Below are 21,472 nucleotides of genomic sequence, written 5' to 3'. Positions count from 1 at the left end.
ACATGACTTGCTAGTTAATTAATTGAATAAAGCATCTGGCAGCAAATTGTCAAACAATGACCAATCCCAACCTTGTGACATATCACCGTGCAGGTTTTAAATGGGAGTCGGTGTTAATACGCCAAGACCTGGTTTACTATAAATACCCTTCATGGACCACAGTCGATCCTGGATACACCATATTGTGTCAGAGAAGTTAGATCAATTATCCTAAACACAATAGAATACGGAGCAAGGAACGTGAAATTAGCCCATCGCAGGCAAAACCCACGCTTTGACAAAAGGTTGTCCAATCCTGGACTCGACCGTGTTGACCAAACAGAGGTAATTTCACTCATGCTCACTCCCCGCTTACATCTGAATTCTGTCCATTCTGAGAAGCAGACACCATACCAGAAGAGCGTTTGCTCTTCATAATGGATGGAATTCAGATGTGGGGGAAAGCAAGACTGGCAACTGTAAAACATTTGAATCTTATTCCTAATTGGGTTTACATAATTTCTGTTCTTCTTGACCTATCAATGTAGCATTTAGCCACCATAGAGTATTCATGTTCAGTACTGGATTATACTGAGTCACCTTACCAAATCTTTTATCAAAAAAATGTTGTTACATTTGTGCACAAAATTTGCAAATATGGCCTTCTCTAATTCTGGCTTCTCGTGCACCCTTCCCCTCCTTTTATCATTAGAGGTCTTTCTATCAGCTGCCTAGGCCTAAAGTCTGGAATTCCCTCCATAAACCCTTTGTCTTCCCACTGTCTTTTTTAAGACACTCCTTAAAACCCATCTCTTCAATCAAGCTTTTGGCTACTCCGCTTACTAACACTTTTTTTTGATTATGCCTTAGTGAAGTGTCTTGGAACATTTTCGACATTATAGGTGCTATATAAATACAAGTTTGTCACCATTTTTAATCAACATTACATTTTCAAACGGTGTTCCACATGTATCTATTCCCACAGAACTTGCTATACAAGTTACAATGCTAGACATACAAAAGAAAACAGCTTTGCAGAAGTTGTTTTTAAAATGATGGGGAAACCTGAGGCTACAGCTTAGGCGCTAAATGTGCCAATCAGCCTAAATGCCCAAATTATTTTCTGCTTAGTCCATTCAAATTTTTTTTCCTATAAAAATGTCAGTGGAGAATGCAAATCTCCACTTGCATTGTACATTATAAATTGAAAGCTTTTAAAATAGAAGCTTAATACAAAAGGCATTTGTGGATGGAATTGTGCTTAAAAGGCAAGACAACTAATTTGAGAATGAACTTAAATTTCGAATAATTAAAAATCCCATCTTGTGCCAAATCAGTATTGGTTCAGAATTCGGCAAGGAAGATGACACCTCATACAGGCAGTTACTACATCAACATTTTGAGTTTGTACAATCTCTTTGAACAACTGCATTGCCTTTGCTACACTTTCTCACAATGGCACAGTATACCTAAATGCTTTATACAGCTGCATACTTTGTTACCTTCATCTCTGGATACATGTACTTATTCACAGGTGGCAACCAGTGAAGGGGCTGAAAGGATGAAGGAATTCCTTTGTTGTTTATTCCAGCAGGTAAAATGCCTTTTTTATCTTCATAAAAAGCTTCTAATTGTGCATAATGCCCAGGGATTTCAAGTTGGTGTCTAAAAATATACAATATATTCTGTGAGTTATTTAGGGATTGTATCAATTTGGGATTCACCTCTCAATTCATTTGCTGGGTGGAGGGATTAAAACTTAGCCGATTCGAAAAATGAGAATTGACACCCCATTCATTAAATACAGTTCTACCCAATCAACATATCCCACATTTGGCAGGATTTTAACCAGGATGTAGAGGGGAGGAAAGGTTTGCAATATTCCTTTCTTGGATATAGATTTCAGAAGCTTGTTGTTACCATCTCTCTGTCAAGATCCAAGTGCTTCCATCAGAATGGATCATAGCACATGGCCTGAATCATTCAATGGTTACCTGAACCTTTTGCTTCTGGATCAAAATCAGGTATGATATGATGAAAGTCACTTCTCCCTGCACAAGTTATAATGGTCAAGATTTTGGTTCAGTTTCATTCTATTTCCTAATTGTCCTGTGTCCGTAACACCAAACTGCAGAGTTTGGCTAATTTGCTAACCGAACGTTGAGATCCACCATAGATAATCATTCAATTTAGCAAGACTGAAATGGAGGGGCAAAAAGAATGCCAACAGGACTCTGTTACTTTTGGGCCCAGAATCGATAATATTGAAGTATGGGCTGATGAGTGATAAGGTGCTATATAAAGCTATTACATATTTATTTTTCTTCTAATTGAGGGTGGACAAAAATAAAGAAAATACAAAAATATAATAGACAGAAATCTAACAACAGACTCCCTGGTGCCCAGAAAATTCAGTTTGAAAGTCTCTAGTACACCTGGTGGCAATACATTGCCAAAGGGAACAGATGACAATCCAGTTCCATAAGGATTGACAAACAGAATGTAAAAGACACAATGTTAGTTACACGTTCTGACAGTGGTTCTCTTAATTCAATAAGATACAAAGGTTGTATGATACTGACATTGAGGAAGGTCCTGGGTTTGAATTCTGGTCTATGTAGGGCTAGCTTTTGTATCGGAGGGCAAGAGGAAACTAAGGCTCCAGATATTTTTTCCGAAAGCATGGCTAGGAAGTGTCCACATAGAGCTCAGGCAAGCACAGAATTAAATGTGATGTCCTCAAAGTGAGTTTCAGCATACTATTCAATGGTGTTTGGTTCGCACAAGGTATAGCAAGTTGTTGGAAGGGTGCCTATGTCTAAAAAAAATTATATCCAAGCACAAGTTTGAAATCAAATTGGAAACTGATGAATCTACACAGCTGCAATGTCTGCATCTGAAAACAGAAAAGACAGCTTAACGTTTTAGGTGTATATGCTTCATCAGAACTGAAAAACTGCAAGAGTTTAATTTAAAAATGTGAACAAAAACAAAAAATTGCAAAAGAAAGAAAATAAAAATCAGGAATGAGAATGAATAGTTAAATGGTCAAAAAACAGGTTTTTGTAATTCTGTAACTGGTAGGTGAGACCATACATTACAACAAAGTAGTTAACAGTCGGCGAAAAGGCACTGGAAAGATAAACAAAACTCTCCAAAAACATAAGCGAATGACTCAACACTAAGACAAATCCATCTATTTAGGGGAATAAAGGGGAAAGAAAAATCTAAGGTGGAAATCCACCAATTGTCACTGAATGGGTACATCGGCACTGTAAGCCAGCTAAGAATTATTGCAAGAGTTTTCCTCAGTAACGCATCAGTACAACAAATCCATTAATGGCTGTTAGATTCTCCATTATATCAGGAAGCATATTCAGTGAGTAGCACTGAATCCCTAAGGCTGATTAGCAGGAGTGCATCAGTTAGGAATCAGCGAGAGGATTTGTCTATTATAAGAGGAACACTTAGTAAGATAACTGCTTAAAGTGTAAATGCTTTTATGACGTGTGAATGTTTACACCATTCTCATGAAATGATTCACCACATATTAAGGGCCACTAACACAAGAGCCCTCACCTGACCTGATTCTCCAGAAAATGCATGTATCTGTACAGAAGTGTATACGATGGGGACAGAATTCCAACAGACTTCATTCGGGCACCTCGTTCCAGTTCACTCTCCACAGGCATATTGGCAAAGCACGCCATGCCAAAGTAGTTACCCTTACGAAAGTAGCTGAAAACACAAACGACAGCTATCTGATCAGGAATATATACTAAACACAATCAACACCAATAGTTTATCTGGAAGCAGTCTTCAGAGTTAAGTTTTTTGAACTTTATTAGAAAAATATACAATACATGTAATGATCAGATCAAACCTTCCCAGTTTCAGGACTTACCTGATAGGCTATTAACATCCATGGGCTAAAGCCAAAAACAGACAAGGATACACACATTTTAAAGCCAGATAAACTGCAAGACAGAATGACAGTGAAGCAAACTTTCCCAACAGGTTGAAATCCAAATAGTACATGTACATTGGGTGCCCCTGGGTGAAATGCTGACAGCTGAAGTGAAGTATTAGGCACAAGTTCAATGCATTCAAGAAAATATGAACAGTTTTTCTGGCAATCATCGAATGGTAACAGCATGGAATGCGGCCATTCGGTCTATCAAGTCTGTGCTGGCATCCCAAGAGCAATTCAGCTAGTCCCATTCCCCTGCCCTTTCCCCACAAACCTGCAATTTTAAAAAATCTTCAGGTGCTTATTCAATTCCCTTCTGAAAGCCACAATTGAATCTACCTCCACCAACCTTTCAGGCAATGTATTCCAGATCACCTTTGATTCTTTTGCCAATCCCCTTAAATCCATGCCCTCTGGTTCTCAACCCTTCTGCCAAAGGTAACAGTTTCTCCCTATCGGCTCTGTCTAGACCCCTCATGATTTTTAAACCCTCTATCAAATCTCCTCTCACCCTTCTCTTCTCTAAAGAGAACAATCCCAGTTTCTCCAATCTATCTCGCAACCACGGCGGAACCATTCTTGTAAATTTGTGGCAGATGGCATACACTGTGGGGAGATGTGAGGTTATTCATTTGGTAGAAAGAATAGGAACAATATATATTTTTTTAAAGTGACAAACTATTAAATGTTAGTGCTCAAAGGGATTTGGATGTTCTTGTACAAGAAACAACATTAACATGCAGATACAGCAAGCAATTAGGAAGGCAAATTGTATGTTGGCCTTTACTGCAAGGGTGTTGAGTACAAGAGTAAGGAAATATTACTGAAATAATTCTACAGGGCTTTGGTGAGACTACACCAATGTACAGTTTAGTTTCCTTACCTAAAGAAGTACATACTTGCCCTAGAGGGAGAGTTCCTGGGATAAGGGGATTATCCTATGAAGAGAGATTGAGTAGACTAAGCCTGAGGAGTCCAGAACTAGGGGTCATAATCTTAGAAAAAAGGCTCAGCCATTTAGGAATGAAATGAAGAGAAATTTCTTCACTCAGTGGGTTGTGAATCTATGGAATTCTCTACCCCAGAGGGCTGTGGATGCTCAATCGTTGAGTATATTCAAGACTGAGTTTGATAGATATTTGGACTCTTAAGGAAGTCAAGGGATATGGGGTAAATAAAAACAGAAAGTGACGGAAATACTTAGGAGGTCTGCTAGCATCTGTGGAGAGAGAAGCAGAGTTAACGTTTCAGGTCAGTGACCTTGCATCAGAACTCTGAAGGAATATGGGGATTGGGCAGGAAAGCGGAATTGAGGCTGAAGATCAATGATGGTCCTGTTGAATGGCAGAGCAGGCTCAAGGGACAGTACGGCCTACTCCTGCTCCTATTTCTTATATTACTCTATCCTGCTCCCCTCATAGAATAGAATTCAAATTCCTGTTTTACAAATATCTCTACACTCTTATGCCACTCTTTTCAATTTCTTCCAGCCCAAAGTGCTAGCATGGTCGGATCTTCAATTTCGGAACTGTTAACATGCTCCCCACCCAACCGTCAACTAGCAGGGACTTCAGCTTCTCCACTTAAAATCTTTTCCTAAAATCTGTGTTTTATCAGTCAACCACTGTAAAGTATTTGCACTGATTCCCACTTTATTTTCAGTACCAGCCATTCTAGAGGAATTGTATTAAAGGCCTTTTTTTTTTTTAAAAAGAGATACAGCACTGAAACAGACCCTTCGGCCCACCAAGTCTGTGCCGACCAACAACCACCCATTTATACTAACCCTACAGTAATCTCATATTCCCTAACACCTACCTACACTGGGGGCAATTTACAACGGCCAATTTACCTATCACCTGCAAGTCTTTGGCTGTGGGAGGAAACCGGAACACCCGGCGAAAACCCACGCGGTCACAGGGAGAACTTGCAAACTCTGCACAGGCAGTACCCAGAATCGAACCCGGGTCCCTGGAGCTGTGAGGCTGCGATGCTAACCACTGCGCCGCCCCAAAAATATACTACTTCCTGAAATATACTACTATACTACCACATCCATTGTCTTACCCTCATCAAGCTCCACTGTCACACAAAGAAAACCAGTAAATTAGATTAGAAAGACCTCTTCATGAACCCATTTTGGCTATCTTTTATGATTTTATTTCTATCCAGATGCTCCATGATCTTACCTTTAGTAACGGTTTCCATAACTTTACCCACAATGGATCCATAGTTTCCTAGGTTACTTTTGCTAGCTTTTTATTTAAAAATAGATACAATTCTAAAAGGGGTGCAGGAGCAGAGGGACCTGGGTGTATATGTGCATGTCATTGAAGGTGGCAGGTCAGGTTGAGAGAGTGGTTAATAAAGCATACAGTATCTTGGGGCATAGAGTACAAGAGCAAGGAAGTTATGTTGAAATTGTATAAGACACTAGCTCGGCCTCAGCTGGAATATTGCAACCAGTTCTGGACACCGCACTTCAGGAAACATGTGAGGGCATTGGAGAGAGCGCAGAAAAGATTCATGAGAATGATTCCAGGGATGAAGAACTTCAGTTATGAAGATAGATTGGAGAAGTTGGGACTGTTTTCCTTGGAGAAGAGAAGGCTGAGTGTTGATTTGATAGACGTATTCAAAATTATGAAGGGTCTGGACAGAGTAGATAGGGAGAAACCGTTCCCACTTGTGAAAGGATCGAGAACGAGAGGGCACAGACTTAAAGTAATGGGTAAGAGAAGCAAAAGCAACATGAGGAAAAACTTTTTCCACGCAGCGAGTGATTAAGGTCTGAAATGCACTGCCTGAGTGCAACTAAAGCATTCAAAAGGGAATTAGACAGTTAAATGAAATGGAAGAATGTGCAGAGTTACAGGGAGAAGGCAGGGGAATGACACTAAGTGAATTGCTCTTTTGACGAGCCAGTACAGACACGATGGCCGAATGGCTCCTTCTGTGCTGTAATAATTCTGTGAAATAGGAGTAACATCTGCCTTGCTCCAGTATTCAGTGATTCTGGAACATTATAGTTCCTATAATGTCCTCTCAGTCTCAAGGATCCTTGGATACATCCTATCCGAGCCCTGAAATTTATTTACCTCAAGTCTGAACAGCTATTCAGTAATGTGAACCAGCTGAGACAAGGATCAGACTCATCGATGATGCTCTCACTAAACACTTATAGTCAATACTGAAGGAGGAAAGAAAAGAGAAAAATGGAGAGAGAAAAAGAAAAAAAAGAAAAATGAAAAACTGCAGTGACCAGATTGAGGAAAATAGTAAAAGTGACAAAGAGGTGTTAGATTGAACGTGCGTCAATGTCCATAATATAACTAATAAGGTAGTGAGCTGCGGGCAGAAGCTGCTACATGGAATTGTGACATGGTTACATTAGCAGAAACAAGCCTCAAACAAGGCCAGAAATGGGTTAAGATTCTTGGTTGCCAAAAACTCAGTAATGATAAAGCAGGAAGAGGAGGGGGGCCATGACTGTATTGATTAAGGATGATATTATGGCTCTAAATAGAAAGAATATATTAGATGACACTAGGACTGAACCTATTTGGCTTAAGCTAATGAACAGAGGCAGAGCTATTATTTTGTTGGAATTTTTTTTTAAACTGGAGATTCAAACAGTGACATGCCATGTAACAAAAACAGTGAAATTAGGAGACTTTTAATGATCCTAATCTAGACCAGGAAAAACATAGTACTAAGGGTAAGGAAGGAGAGGAATTTCTGATATGTACAGAAAAACCTTCTTGATCAATATATTCAGTCCAACAAGGAAGGAAGAAATGTTGGATCTGCTTGAGAAATGAAGTAGTGCGAGTAGAATATGTTACAGCTAAGTGACAACATAATTTGGTTTAGAGGAATTATGGAAGAGACCAGAAAATATTGAATGTAAAAATGCTCAACTGGGGAAGAGATAACTTTGGTGACAGAAGGGACCAAACACAGGGTGACCGGAAAAGGTGATTGCAGGATAAAGCACTAGCAGGGCAATGGAAGCCATTCAGGTACAAACTAGGCAAACTAAACTTTGAAGGGAAAAGGTAGAGCAGGCAAAGCTAATACACCCTGGATGACAAAGGAAATAAAAGTTATAACAGAAAAGAACAGCTTATGCCAAATGTCAGGAGCAAGATTTAGTCAATAACCAGTAAGATTATGGAAAGTACAGGAGGGAATTTGGAAAGCTACTGTGGAAGGCAGAGAGGTTACGAGAAAAGACTAGCAGGCAACATTAAAGTGCACCCTGAAATATTTTGTGAGCATATAAAGCATTAACCATTAGCTAGGAAAAAGGTTGGGCCTATTAAGGACCCAAAACAAAATCTTCATATGGAGGCTTTGGACATGGTTAAAGCATCAGATGCATACTTTGCATCTATCTTCTCAAAGGAAGATGATGTGAAGGTTACACTAAGAGAAGAGGGAAATTATGGACAGGATAGTATTGAAAAAGATGTACTAAAAGGATTAGCATTACTGAAAATTGATAAGTCATCTGGTCCAGACAGAATGAAAGAAGAAACAGGTAGAAATAGCAGGGGCATTGGTCACAATCTTTCAATCCTCATTGGATACAGGAGTAGTGACAGAGGACTGAAGGGTTCCTAATCTTAAACCACTGTTCAAGAAAGGACAATGGTTTAAGCAAGGAAACGGCAGGCCATTCAGCCTATCAGTGATGAAAGTGTTATCAGGATCCATTATCAGGGACAAATAAAACTTTCATTTGGAAAGGCATGGGTTAATCAAGGTAAACCAGCATGGATTTGTTAAAGGCAAATCATATCTAACTTGATTGAATTCTTCGATGAGGTAACTGAGAAGGTTGATCAAGCTAGTTCAGTAGATGCAAGGGTATGGCAGCATAGTGGTTTTGTTACTGGGCTAGTAATGCAGAGACCTGGACTAATGAGGCACGAGTTCAAATCCCACCATGGCAGCTGGGGAATTTAAATTTAAATAAACCTGGAACTTAAAAAGTCACTAGCAGTAATGATGACCATGAAACTACCAACTGTCATAAAAACCCACCTGGTTCCATAATGTCATTTAGGGAAGGAAATCGTTCATACCCGGTCTGGCCTATATGTGACTCCAGACCCACAGCAATGTGGATTCTTAACTGCTCTCTAAAATGGCCCAGCAAGCCACTCAGCTGTATTAAAAAAGGCAGCTCACCAGCACCTTGTCAAAGGCAATTAGGGATGGGCAATAAATGCTAGCCTTTCCAGTGACAAACACATCCACATTAAAAATAATGTTATATAAATGGAATGAGAACAGAAAGTGCTGGAAATACTCAGCAGGTCTGGCAGCATCAGTGCAGAGAGAAACAGAGTTAACATTTCAGGTCTGGTACATTTCTAACTTTTGCCAGTTCTGATGAAAGGTCACAGACCTGAAACATTAACTGTTTCTCTCTACACAGATGCTGCCAGACCTATTACCAGCACTTTCTATTCCCATTTCAGAGTTCCAGCATCCGCAGTAGTTTGTTCGTTTTATAAATGGAAGGCATTTAGCAGAGTGCCACACAAGAAACTTATTAAGAAGCTAGAAGCCCATGGTATTAAGCGGAAAGTAGCAGTACAGATATAAAAATTGGCTCAGTGACAGGAAACAAGGGATGGTGGTGGATGGATGTTTTTCAGGCTCGGAGGTGGTTTGCAGTGGTGCTCCCCAGGAGTCAGTTTTGGGTTCGTTACTATTTTAAATTTTATAAACGACCTAGACTTGGGTGTATGAAGCAGCATTATAAAGGTTGCAGATCATACGAAACATGGCAAAGTAGTAGCTAGTGAGGAGGTTAGTTATAGACATCAGGGTGACACAGAGGATGCAAAACCAGCAGACAGATCTCAATGCGGACAAGTGCACTTTGGGAGGACTAATATGGAAAGACAGTGTACTATAACTGACAATTTTGAAAAGTGTAGATCAACAGTTAGGTGTCCATATACACAAATCCTTGAAGGTGGCAAGGCAAGTTGATACTTTGGTTAAAAAAGCATATGGGTTACTTGGGTTTATAAATATAAAAGCAAAGAGATCATGTTAGAACTTTACAAATTACTGGTTAGGCCTCAGCTGGATTATGGACAATTCTGGGCACCGCACTTCAGGAAAGATGCAAGGCCTTAGAAAGGGTAAAGAACTTTATTGGAATGTTACCAGGGATGAGCGAGCTCAGTTATGAGGAAAGGTTGGAAAAGTTAGGACCGTTCTCCTTGGAACAGAGAAAGTCAAGGGATGACCTAATAGAGGTTTTCAAGATGACGAGAGGTTTTGATGGAGAAAAACTATTCCCTCTTTCAAAAGGGTCAATAACCAGAGGTCACAGACTTAGAGGAGAGATAAGTAGAAATGTTTTCAGAGTGGCAGGATTCCGGAGTGCTCTAACTGAAATGGTAGTGGAAGCCAATTCCAAAATTATTTTGAAAGGGAGTTGGACAGATATTTGAAGGTGAGGAACTTATAGGGTTACAGACAAAAAGCAGGGGTGTTGGACGAAGCACAAATGGTCTTTTAAAGAGTCAGCACAGGCATGATGGGTCAAACGGCCTACTTCCATGCTTTAAGATTCAATGATTCAAAAGGCACAGAGATACAAGGACTTCTGAACTGTAGTAACTGTTGTAGAATCATAGAAAGTTTAAGGTACAGAAAGAAGCCATTTGGCCCATCACGTGTGCACCAGCCGAATAACGAGCCACCCAGTCTAATTCCACCTTCCAGCGTTTGGTCCGTAGCTCTGCAGATTACAGCACTTGAGGTGCATATCCAGACACCTTTCAAATGAGTTGAGGGTTTCAGCCTCTACCACCCTTTCAAGTAGTGAGTTCCAGACCCCCACCACCTGGGTGAAAACATTTTTCCTCATCTCCCCTCAAATCGTTCTACCAATCGGTTTAAATCTATGCCCCCTAGTCACTGACCTCTCTGCTAAGGTAAATACGCCCTTCACATCCACTCTATCCAGGCGCCTCACAATTTGTACATTTCAATCAAATTTCCCCTCAGCCTTCTCTGTTCCAAGGAGAACAACCCCAGCCTATCCAATCTCTCCTCATAGCTGCATTTTTCCAGTCCTGGCAACATCCTCATAAATCTCCCCTGTACCCTCTCTAGTGTAATTGCATCCTTTCTGTAATGAAGTGACCAGAACAGTACTCAAGCCTGTGGCCTAACCAATGAGTTATATAGTTCCACATAACCTCCCTGCTCTTAGATTCTATACCTCAGTTAATAAAGGAAAGGATTCCATCTGCCTTCTTAACCACCTTCTCGACCAGTCCTGCTACCTTCAGCGATCTGTGGACATTCACTCCAAGGTCCCTCACTTCGTCTACACCTCTCAGTATTCTCCCATTAATCGTGTATCCCTTTGCCTTGTTTGATCTCCCCAAATGCATCACCTCACACTTGTCTGGGTTGAATTCCATTTGCCACTTTTCTACCCACCTGACCAGTCCATCGATATCTTCCTGCAGCCTACAGCTATCCTCCTCGCTATCAATCACACAGCCAATCTTTTCATCGTCTGCAAACTTCTTGATCATGCCCCCTACATTTACATCCAAATCGTTTATACCACAAGAAGCAGGGGACCCAGTACTGAGCCCTGCAGAACGTCACTGGAAACAGCCCTCCAGTCATAAAAACACCCGTCAACAATTACCCTGCGTTTCCTGCCACTGAGTCAATTTTGTATTCACCTTGCCACATTTCCCTGGATCCCACAGGCTTTTATTTTTGTAACCAGTCTGCCATGAGGGACCTTGTCAAAAGCCTTGCTAAAATCCATGCAGACCAATCAACTGCACCACCCTCATCAATCATTCTTGTTACTTTTTGAAAAAATTCAATCAAGTTACTCAGTTTTAATGTTGGAAACATGGCATAAAACAAGATCCAACCCCTTGGGGAGAAGCATAAAGAGCAAAGATTAGTGATAATTGCAATTATAACATTTAGCCAGTAAGTTAATCAGCTATTCTGGTGTTGCTGTACAACCAAGAAGGTTTTGGCTTATTGTGTAGTGGTACAAATATGCTGGAAGAAACACTGCACTTCAGACAATGCAATGTGCCATCACATTTTTTGTGTAACACTCAATGTACAAACTCAAATTTAAGGAGGATATTAGTGAACCAGATGAGTGATGACAACAGCCCGGCAGCTTCAAGGTCACTTTTAAATGCCAGCTTTTTATTTCCAGCCTTTTTTATAAACTGAATTGAAATTCTCAAACTGCCATGATGGGATTTTAATTAGTGTTTTCTGTTAGCCCAGAAATATAACTACAAATCATACCCTGAGCAACAGTCAGTAACTGACCATAATATTATATAGTCCAAAATGCTCTCTCCAGCTACAAGCCAAGTTAACAGCAGAAATCCAGTATTTCAGATTTCCAGCATTTACAATATTTTGCTTTTGCAGAAATCCAGAACACTTTCTGCTGGGGCATTTTAGCAGTCCAAATTTGGACAATAAGAACATTTTACATCCCCATCATCACACTTGAAATCCAAGTACCAATACGATACAAGTTAGAATCAGTCCCATACACATTCATTCAGGTCGGTATTGGAAGAGTTTTGAAATAAAAATCTAGAAAATTACTTACACAAAATCAGAGTTTATTCTGTGAGATCCACTGGCCATGGATTTAAATTCCACCCCTTCTAAATCCACTTCGTGTGGCAGACACCATTCCACAATGTTACCTGTGGAGAAGGATGTCAGTTATCATTTGGGCAGAGCATGTTGGTCAATTCATACTGCAGTTCCGCAGCACATCATTGAACACAAGTACAAGCTAGCAATGGCTACATCTCAATTTCCAAGAGATGGTTTTTCTGTCTATTCAGTCAAAATCCTAACCAAAGAGGCCTGTATAAATAAAGATTTCTAACTCAGGTGCTAGGGTTTTTGGTTAACAGTTTGCACATTGAATGACTAATCTATGTGAGGAACTTCAGAATTTCTCTGTTGGGGCTGTTTCATAACCCCGCTCCTTCACTACCACCCTTTTGCTCACTCGTAGATATTTAGCAGAGGAATTAAATCCCCTGGGGCAACAATGTGACTTTAATTTAAGAACCAGGCCAACAGTTCAGCTTCATTTAGGGCCACATTCGCACTCTTAAAAAAAAAATCACTGACATTAATTGATCTTTAGCTACAGTACATATATGCAGAATTATGGATGGCTAAAGAGTTCAATCTTTTCTCTGCTTCCCCATTTTCTCCACTCCAGAAGACAGCAAATAATGCTGGGGTGTAGTCCGAGGCTACTGGCAACTAATGCTCCCTTTATAAAATTTAGTTCTTGTGCGTGGCCAGTTTTTAAATGCGTAGGTCCTTTAAATTTTTTGTGCGGCCAAACACACGCGTTATTTAGCATGTAGCAAGGCCTGCGTGGTACCTTCCAGGCTGCTGCATGATCACGCACCTTAGTGGGAACATTGCTAGCAACCCTTCAGCACTGCATCCATATCACTATTCTACCTGTGTGAGCATCCATTGCAAGTTTTAACAGATTGTACAACCACCAAGCTCTGTTCCATCTTTACCCAATAGCCACCTTACACATGTTTTTCACAGGCAATTACAGGGCTGTAACCAGAAGGGGAAATAGGCTCCATAGTTCTACTATTGGTACAATACTTGCCTTGGAGTGGGTGCAAAGAAGGTTCACTAGATTAAATCCTGGGATGAGAGGGCTGTCCAAGGAGGAGAGATTAAGTAGAATGGCCCTATATTCACTGGAGTTTAGAAGAATGAGGGATGATATTCATTGAAATGTTTAAAATTCTTAGAGGGCTCAACAGGGCAGATGCTGAGATGATGTTTCCCCTGGCAAGTCCAGAACTAGGGGTCCATAGACTTAGGATAAGGGGTCGGCCATTTAGGATTAAGATAAGAAATTTCTTCACTCAGAGGATTGCGAATCTTTGGAATTCTCTACCCCAGAGGGCTGTGGATGCTCAGTCATTTAATATATTTTTGGACACTGAGGGAATTAAAGGCTCTGGGGATTGGGCAGGAAAGTGAAGTTGAGGTTGAAAATCGGCTATGATCCCACTGAATGTCAGAGCAGGCTCGAGGGACCCTATTTCTCATGCTCCTGTAACTTGCACTTAAAGTGTATTTAATGTAACAAAATGTTCCAAGGGGCTTCATAGGAGGATAATCAGATAAAAATTGACCATGAGCCAAGGAATTAGAATAGGTGACCAAAAGCTCAAATAGGCAAATTTTAAAAAGCACCTCTTAAAAGAGGAGGGAGGGGTAGAGAAGCACAGAGATTGGGGACAGATTTCCAGAGTTTAAGATTAGACAGCTGAAGGTAAACCCACCATTGGTGGGGCTGAGGAAGTAAGGGATACACAACATGCCAGAGTCAGAGGAAAGAGAGTTCGCAGGTTGTAGGGCTGGAGGAGGTTACAGCATTAAGGAGGGGTGAGGTCATAAAGGGATTTGAAAATGAGGCAGAGGATTTTAAAACCAAGACTTTGGATCAGGAACCAACGTAGGTCAGCAAAGGTGATAGGCGAACAGGATTTTGCACGAGTTAGGATATGGGCAGCAGTTTTGGAAGAGCTCAAGCTTAGAGGGTGAAAGATGAGACCAGCCAGGACAGCAATGGAATAGTCAAGTCTGGAGGCAACAAAAACATGGATGAGGATTTCCACAGCAGATGGACTGAGGCAGGAGTGGAAACGGGCAATATTACAGATGTACAAATAGGTGGTCTTGGTGATGAAGATCACCATCAGAAGCACAGCTCCAGATTGTGAACTGTATGGTTCACCGAGACAGTGGCCCCAGAGGGGGATGGAATTAACAGCTAGGGCCAAAAACAATGGGCTGCATTTTAAAAGCACACTGCCAAAATAGAGGCCTGCACGTCGCGGAGTCAGCGCAATTCCAAATGCGCCGGCTCATTTGCATGACAGGGGCGCCACCCCCCTCCACCCCGATGATGTGGAGGGGGCAGGCGAGCTGTCCCCAACAAAGGCATCTGGTGCCAATGCACAGGTGCCATTTTTAAAGGGCTTAGAGCCCTAAATGACAGGTTACATTTTTAAAGGGCCAGTCACATTACGGTTAATAAAAATGAATAAAAGCATCTTTCCATGCCCTCTCCCACCCCTCCAATGGCATTACACATCATTCCTGCCCTTCCCCCCACCCCACCTCCAAGAATACCTACCGTGAAAATATGACCTTCCCCCCCACCCCCAAAGTTCAGAACTTTTGTCCTTTACCCCTTCCCATCACCCAGCCCAACCAATCTGAGGAGTCTGACCCCGCTCCTCCCCCTTCCACATGGAGAAAGGTTCCTCCTCCCCCTGCCTCGTTTCCCCGAATGGGGATTCGAAGGCACGGCATTGCCGGCCACCGGAATGAAGATCGGAACCTGCTCTCAGAATCGCTGCGGCCAGCTTGTTAACGAAAGGTAAGTATCTATTTGCATTTTTTAATGCGGGTCCCGTCGCCGAGTGGCAGGGTGGCTGCCACGAGGCCTCGCCACCGCCAAGATCGGTATAGGCCCTGCTGGTGTTGGTGGCAGGTCTCATCTGTTGCAGTCTTCATCTCTCTCTCTCTACCCCCACCACTGTTCCTGGCATCGGAGAGCCTTTAAAATCCAGCCCAATGGCTCTGGACTTCTCAATGTTCAATTGGAGGAAATTCTGACTCATCTAAGACTGCTTGTCCGACAAGCAGTCTGACAACACAGACAGTTGAGGGGTTGAGAGGCGCAGTAGTGAAATAGGGTGGGCATCATCAGCATACATGTGGAACTAGGCATTGTATTTTCAAGTAATGTTGCCAAGGGACAGCATGTAGATGAGAAATAGGAGTGGGCCTAGGATTGATCCTGGGGACTCCAGAGGTACTGGTACAGGACTGATGAAGAGAATCCATTGCAGGAGATTTTGTGGCTACCACTGAATAGCTAAAAGCAGAAAAGGTTGCAGACAGGTCGAGAGGAATGAGCAGAGATAGTGGATCATGGTCAGAGTCACAGAGGATGTAATTTGTGATTTTGATTAGGGCCATTTCAGTGCTGTGGCAGGGATGAAAACCAAATTGCAGTAATTTAATGTTCCATTGGTTATCCCAGCTGAAATTGGCTATACTCAGCTCAAGAGTTTTTCTACATTAAAGATGTTATATAAATGCAAATTCTGTTAACTAGCCTTTGATAAAGACCCTGTTGAAAATCTAGTCATGAAGGATTAACATAAGTGAAAGTGTACCTTTCTTTTTTAGAAAAAACAAAGAACACGTATGAAAGAACAATCTATCATTTCACAAGCAGATTACAAGAACCATTTCCTTCCATCTCCGCAGCAGTAAATAGTAGATAATAGAATCGGACTCAAGAAAGAATGAGCAAATCTGTATTCATAATCTTTTTTTCATAGCCTCAAAACATTCAAAAGTGCTTCACAGCCAATGAATTGCTTTGAAAGCAGCGTCTGTAGTGATTTGTAGACAATTTGCACACAGCAAGATCCTAACAAACAGTCAACAAGGGACAATTGTTGGAGAATTCATTCTTCAAGTAATACCACAAATATCTTATCCAAAAGATGGCACTTTCACCAATGTAGAATTCTCTCAGTACTGTACTGAAATCTCAACTTAGATGATGTGTTTGAGACCTAGAATGAAGAAAGAACCCTGACCTTGAGTCAGAGGCGTAAGTACCACCAACTCAGCCAAGCTGAAACTTAAAAGTTTAATTTAATAAGTTTCATTAACAGTTGTTGTATGAGTCTTAAGAATTACAGAGGAATGGACTAAGATTTGAGAGCAGCAAATTAAGACAGCTATGGTGCCAGTGTCACGAGTGTTGTACTCCAGTATTGTCACTGTCTTCAGGCAGGAAGAAAACTGGGGGCAGGAAAGGGTCAAGTCCCACAGTGATATCTATAACTGCATTATTACACACTAAACCCAACATGGGTCTGCCTCCAGAAATGAAAAGGAAGCTGACCCCAGCTGTCCTGCTCCACGTATCCATAGACCTAACCCAAGGCTGATATCAACTATGAAAACATCAGGAACACCACCTGATTCAAAGTGACAGCTCTGCTCAAATGAATGCATCTGTGTAAATTGATTCTTCCATCCAGGTGTGACAATTCCATAATCCCATCAGCCCAGGAACTATTGCATTATAAGTAACATTTGGTCATTTCTGTCTGTACTTACATACATAACCATAAATTCTGTTTCTGAACATTTATTCACAAACAAAATGCAATAAAGTTTCACTAGACTAATTCCTTGGGGGACTGTCTTACGAGGACAGATTTGAATAGACTTGACCTATATTCACTAGAATGTCAAAGAATGAAAAACAAAATTCTTAAGAGGCATGATAGGGTAAATGCTGGGAAGATGTTTCCCCTGGCTGGGAAGTCTAGAACGAGGGGTCCATTCTCAGAATAAGGGGCCAGCCATTTAGGACTGAGATGAGGAGAAATTTCTTTACTCAAAGGATTTTGAATCTTTTAATTCTCTTCCTCAGAGAGCTGTGGAGACTCAGTCATTGAGTATATTCAAGACAGAGGTTGATAGATTTTTGGATACTAAAGGAATTATGAGATTGGGAATAGCGCAGGAAGAAGGACTTGAGGTAGATAAACCATGAATGGCAGAGCAGGCTAAGGGTTAAATGACCTACTCCAGATCTTAAATCTTATTTGCTTAAAAAAAGCTGGAAAACCAAAACAAAATCAAAAAACGGAAGCACTTAGAACAAAGACTTTAAGGCTTTGGCTTTGCACAAGAACATAAGAAATAAGAGCAGTAGATCACATGGCCCATCGAGCTTGCTCCACCATTCAATACGATCATGGCTGATATTAGGCTTCAACTCCACTTTCTCGCCCGCTTGCCATATCCCTCCATTCCAAGACCAAAAATCTGACTATCCCAGTCTTAAATATATTCAACGATGGAGCATCCACAACCCTCTGGGGTAGAGAATTCCAAAGATTCACCACCCTCTGAGTGAAGAAATTTCTCTTCATCTCAGTCCTAAATGATCGATCCCTTATCCTGAGACTGTGCCCCCCCCATGTTCCAGATTCCCCAGCCAGAGAAGACAATCTCTCCAAGTCTACCCTATCAAGTCCCTTCAGAATCTTGTATGTTTCAATGAGATTGCCTCTCATTCTTCTGAACTCCAGAGAATATAGGCCCAATTTATTCCGCCTCTCATCATAAGTCACATCTGCTGGTTGTGTAGTACTGGCACTGCACAAATGCAGCCTCATCGACTGAAATGTCACTGTCTGCAACATCTCAGACAGCTGCCAGTAATAAAAAATGGTGCTGCTCAATTTGACAAAAACAAATTGAAGACAACCCCCCTCACTCCTCAATGGCCGCAATCGTCACCTCCACACCGCCCCACCCCACCCCCCACAACAGTACCCTGCTCCCTCGTGCAATCGCAGCCTCAATTGCCATATTCAGTTTCCTACTCCCTCCCCCGATCGCCTTCTCACCGCGCCCAGCTGCTCGCCATTCCCTCCCGCTGTGCTCTCCAGACAAGCGGTGGGGGTGAGGTGTGGTGAGAGGAGGTTGCTAGCTGCGAGGCGAGAAGCAAGCGGGGGAATGGAACGGGAAGAGTCGGGAGCGGCAAGGAGCAGTCTCGAGCAGGCGGGCGTGAGAGAGAATAGCGTGAGGAAGCAGGGAAGAGAAGCAGCGACTGAGGCGCCAATTGTGGGAGGGAGCGAGGTACTGTTAGAGGGGATGGGAGGCAGCTAACGTGGCCATTGAGGGTGTAGCAATATTTGGACGTCATCACGTCTTGCGTCATTACATAGTGACATTGCACACGCATACGCAAACCCATACTAGCAAGCTGGCAAATGTTCGAATGCACTGATGACATTGGCGATCGCTCTGCACATGCTCTGCATTGTCAGGAAAGACTCCGTTTTGTTTTTGTTTCAGATTTCTAGCATCCGCAGTATTTTGCTTTTGTTTAATTGGAAGAGCACTGTCCTAGAATCTGTTCCACACATTCACAAATACCTTCTGATCAGATCCTGCTCAGGACTGTTATTTGACAAAAATTTGCACTTCTACAGCAACTTCAATATTAAATACCTGAAAGTACCTCAGAGCAGACAGAGAGTCTTTGTATGAGGGATACTAGAGACAATTAAGAGAGAAGAATGCTAGAAGTGTAAGAGTATGGGAAGGGTGTTCCAAAAGAAGACAGTTGAAATCTCTGCCACTGAAGATGCAGTAGAGATGGTGGTGGTGGGGGGTATGCGCAGGAGGCCAGAGTCAGAGGACCTGAGGTTACAGAAGATGATACAAGGCTGAAGGTTGCAGAGAAGGGGTATGGAAATGCTGGAAGAATTTGTAGACAAGGTTTTTAAATTAAATCCATTTAATCAAAATTAAATAAAGTACCTCTATCTTATCCATTCCTCTACATTAAGGTCCGGATTACATTTCGGTCCGGATTACATTTCATTAGGAAAAAGTGTTTCAGATGAAAACAGTTCCAAGGACTCAGATTCCCAATTCCAAGAATTATCCTCGAGTTGGCAATAAGATATGGGAATAAACCTACAGTTTATTACACAACTGATGTGGAATTATTGGAGTGTCAAGGGAAGAAAGATAAGTAATGCTGACAGAATTGCAGAATAGTAGTGGAACAGCAAAACACAGTAAGACTTAAAAAAGTCCAGATGAATTCCTATTAGGAAAGTGCATACAGCAATACTGTCCTAGAATCACAGTAAGGAAACTGATGGTGGATTTGGAAGAGAAGACTCGATGGAGCATTGGTCTTCTGCCCAATGTTACAACCTCTAGTCTTGCATTCTTAACCTGATGCTGCAAGTGAGATACTGTCCTCTTACTCCAGTATTTTCACTCCTGCACGCAGAACAGTAGTTGTTACATAATGAAACTGACACTTCCAAGTCAACCAATACCACAACCATAACTCGAAAGGATGGCAGCAATACTCCCTTTCCATCTAGTCTGTGAACTTCAGACTAATTCAATTATCCAAGCAGAATGTACACAGCAGATACCACTTGCCAACATAAGTGTATCAAAGCCAATCCAACTGGTTTTCATTCCCATTAATCTGACGAATTGCTTTGACTAAACCAGAATGGAAGAATCATTCCTCTTCGATGCCATACTGTACGGCTGGCTATTCACGTGACCAAATTCACAGAAACAAACAATAAGCAGCACTCCAACAACTCAAGAACTGGGTTCCCAGAGTGAACTTTTGTACTGGTATCTAACCATATCCCAATGCAATTTAATACCATAAAAAACACATCAATCCGGCATCCTTTTCCCACAAATCAAAATCAATCACTGCGACCAGAAGTAGAGGAGCAGACCATTTCTCTCCCCCTCCCCCGGGTACCAAATACCCTTTCCTCCTATAATAAAAGCAAAATACTGCGGATGCTGGAAATCTGAAACAAAAACAAGAAATGCTGGAATCACTCAGCAGGTCTGGCAGCATCTGTGGAAAGAGAAGCAGAGTTAACGTTTCGGGTCAGTGACCCTTCTTCGGAACCCTTTCCTCCTAGCTCGAGTACCAATACCCTCCCCAGTACCACCGATACCTTCCTCCTCCCACTGCCTCCTGTGCCACGGATACCCCGCCATCTTCCCGTTGACTCTGCAGCCATTTTAATTGTGAAGACTCTGTATGGGTGGGGGGTGTTGTTGCGAGCCCGGTCTCACCTGCTCTGGTGTCAAAAGTCACCACAAATACGGCCACCACCTGCTCCTCCTCTTCCTGCTGCTGCCGAATTCCCTGAGCCGCCGCCGCCTCCCGCTCTGTCTCCGATCCCCATGGGCCCCGGCCCGGGCTCCAGCTCTCCGCAACACCGCCGGAGAAGCTGTGCGGTCCAGTCACTGATCCGGCTCCGTTCCCGGGGCCCGGGTTAGAGCCATCCCAGGGAGGGAATGTGACAGCAGGACCTTCCTCATACTCTAGCAACGGGGCGCGGTCAGCCATCCTGACTGGGCTCAGAGCGCCGGGAACATTCGCTTAGTGTTTTCACACGAGGATGTGCGGCTGGCCGTAGCCGGAAACAGCTAGAGAACCGGACATGGCGTCAGGCCGGCGGCAGCAGCGCAGCGCCATCTTGGGAAGGACATATTGCCCTTTTGTTAACGAAGCACCGAGGTTACTATTGAGTTATTGATATTACATTGTTTCTGGGTTAGAGACTGTTGTGATAGTGGAAGTAAGCTAAGCTATTTGAATACATGTTTATGCATTTGTACGCACCATAACTAGAAGTGATATGTAATCACCTACGTGGTGTTGGCATGATGTTCAGCTATGAGCACATTTTTTTTTACAAGATGCACTGCAGCAACGCACCAAGGGCTCGTTAGACAGCACCTTCCAAACCCGCGACCTTTACCAACTAGAAGGGCAACAAATGCATGGGAACACCACCACCTGCAAGT

General features: G+C 42.2%; 1 protein-coding gene across 6 annotated transcripts in view; it reads right to left on the bottom strand.

The window, feature by feature from the left end:
• Nucleotides 1-21,090, bottom strand: part of dennd11 (DENN domain containing 11) — a 45,635-nt gene extending 24,545 nt beyond the window's left edge. For all 6 annotated transcript variants that reach the window (XR_010976871.1, XR_010976870.1, XR_010976869.1 and 3 more), the window contains exons 1-4: nucleotides 20,735-21,090; nucleotides 12,597-12,696; nucleotides 3,559-3,717; nucleotides 1,482-1,644 (exon numbers count right to left, since the gene is read on the bottom strand). Coding sequence is in view for 1 of the 6 variants with exons in the window: in XM_068050668.1 (XP_067906769.1) it covers nucleotides 1,482-1,644; nucleotides 3,559-3,717; nucleotides 12,597-12,696; nucleotides 20,735-21,011 (699 nt within the window). In the remaining 5 variants the exon portion in view is untranslated. The remainder of the gene's footprint in view (nucleotides 1-1,481; nucleotides 1,645-3,558; nucleotides 3,718-12,596; nucleotides 12,697-20,734) is intronic.
• Between the last annotated feature and the right edge of the window lie 382 nt (nucleotides 21,091-21,472).

The sequence above is a fragment of the Heterodontus francisci genome, chromosome 18 (assembly GCF_036365525.1).
Source record: "Heterodontus francisci isolate sHetFra1 chromosome 18, sHetFra1.hap1, whole genome shotgun sequence".
NCBI lineage: Eukaryota > Metazoa > Chordata > Chondrichthyes > Heterodontiformes > Heterodontidae > Heterodontus > Heterodontus francisci.
This window is presented reverse-complemented; position numbering and strand designations above follow the sequence as displayed.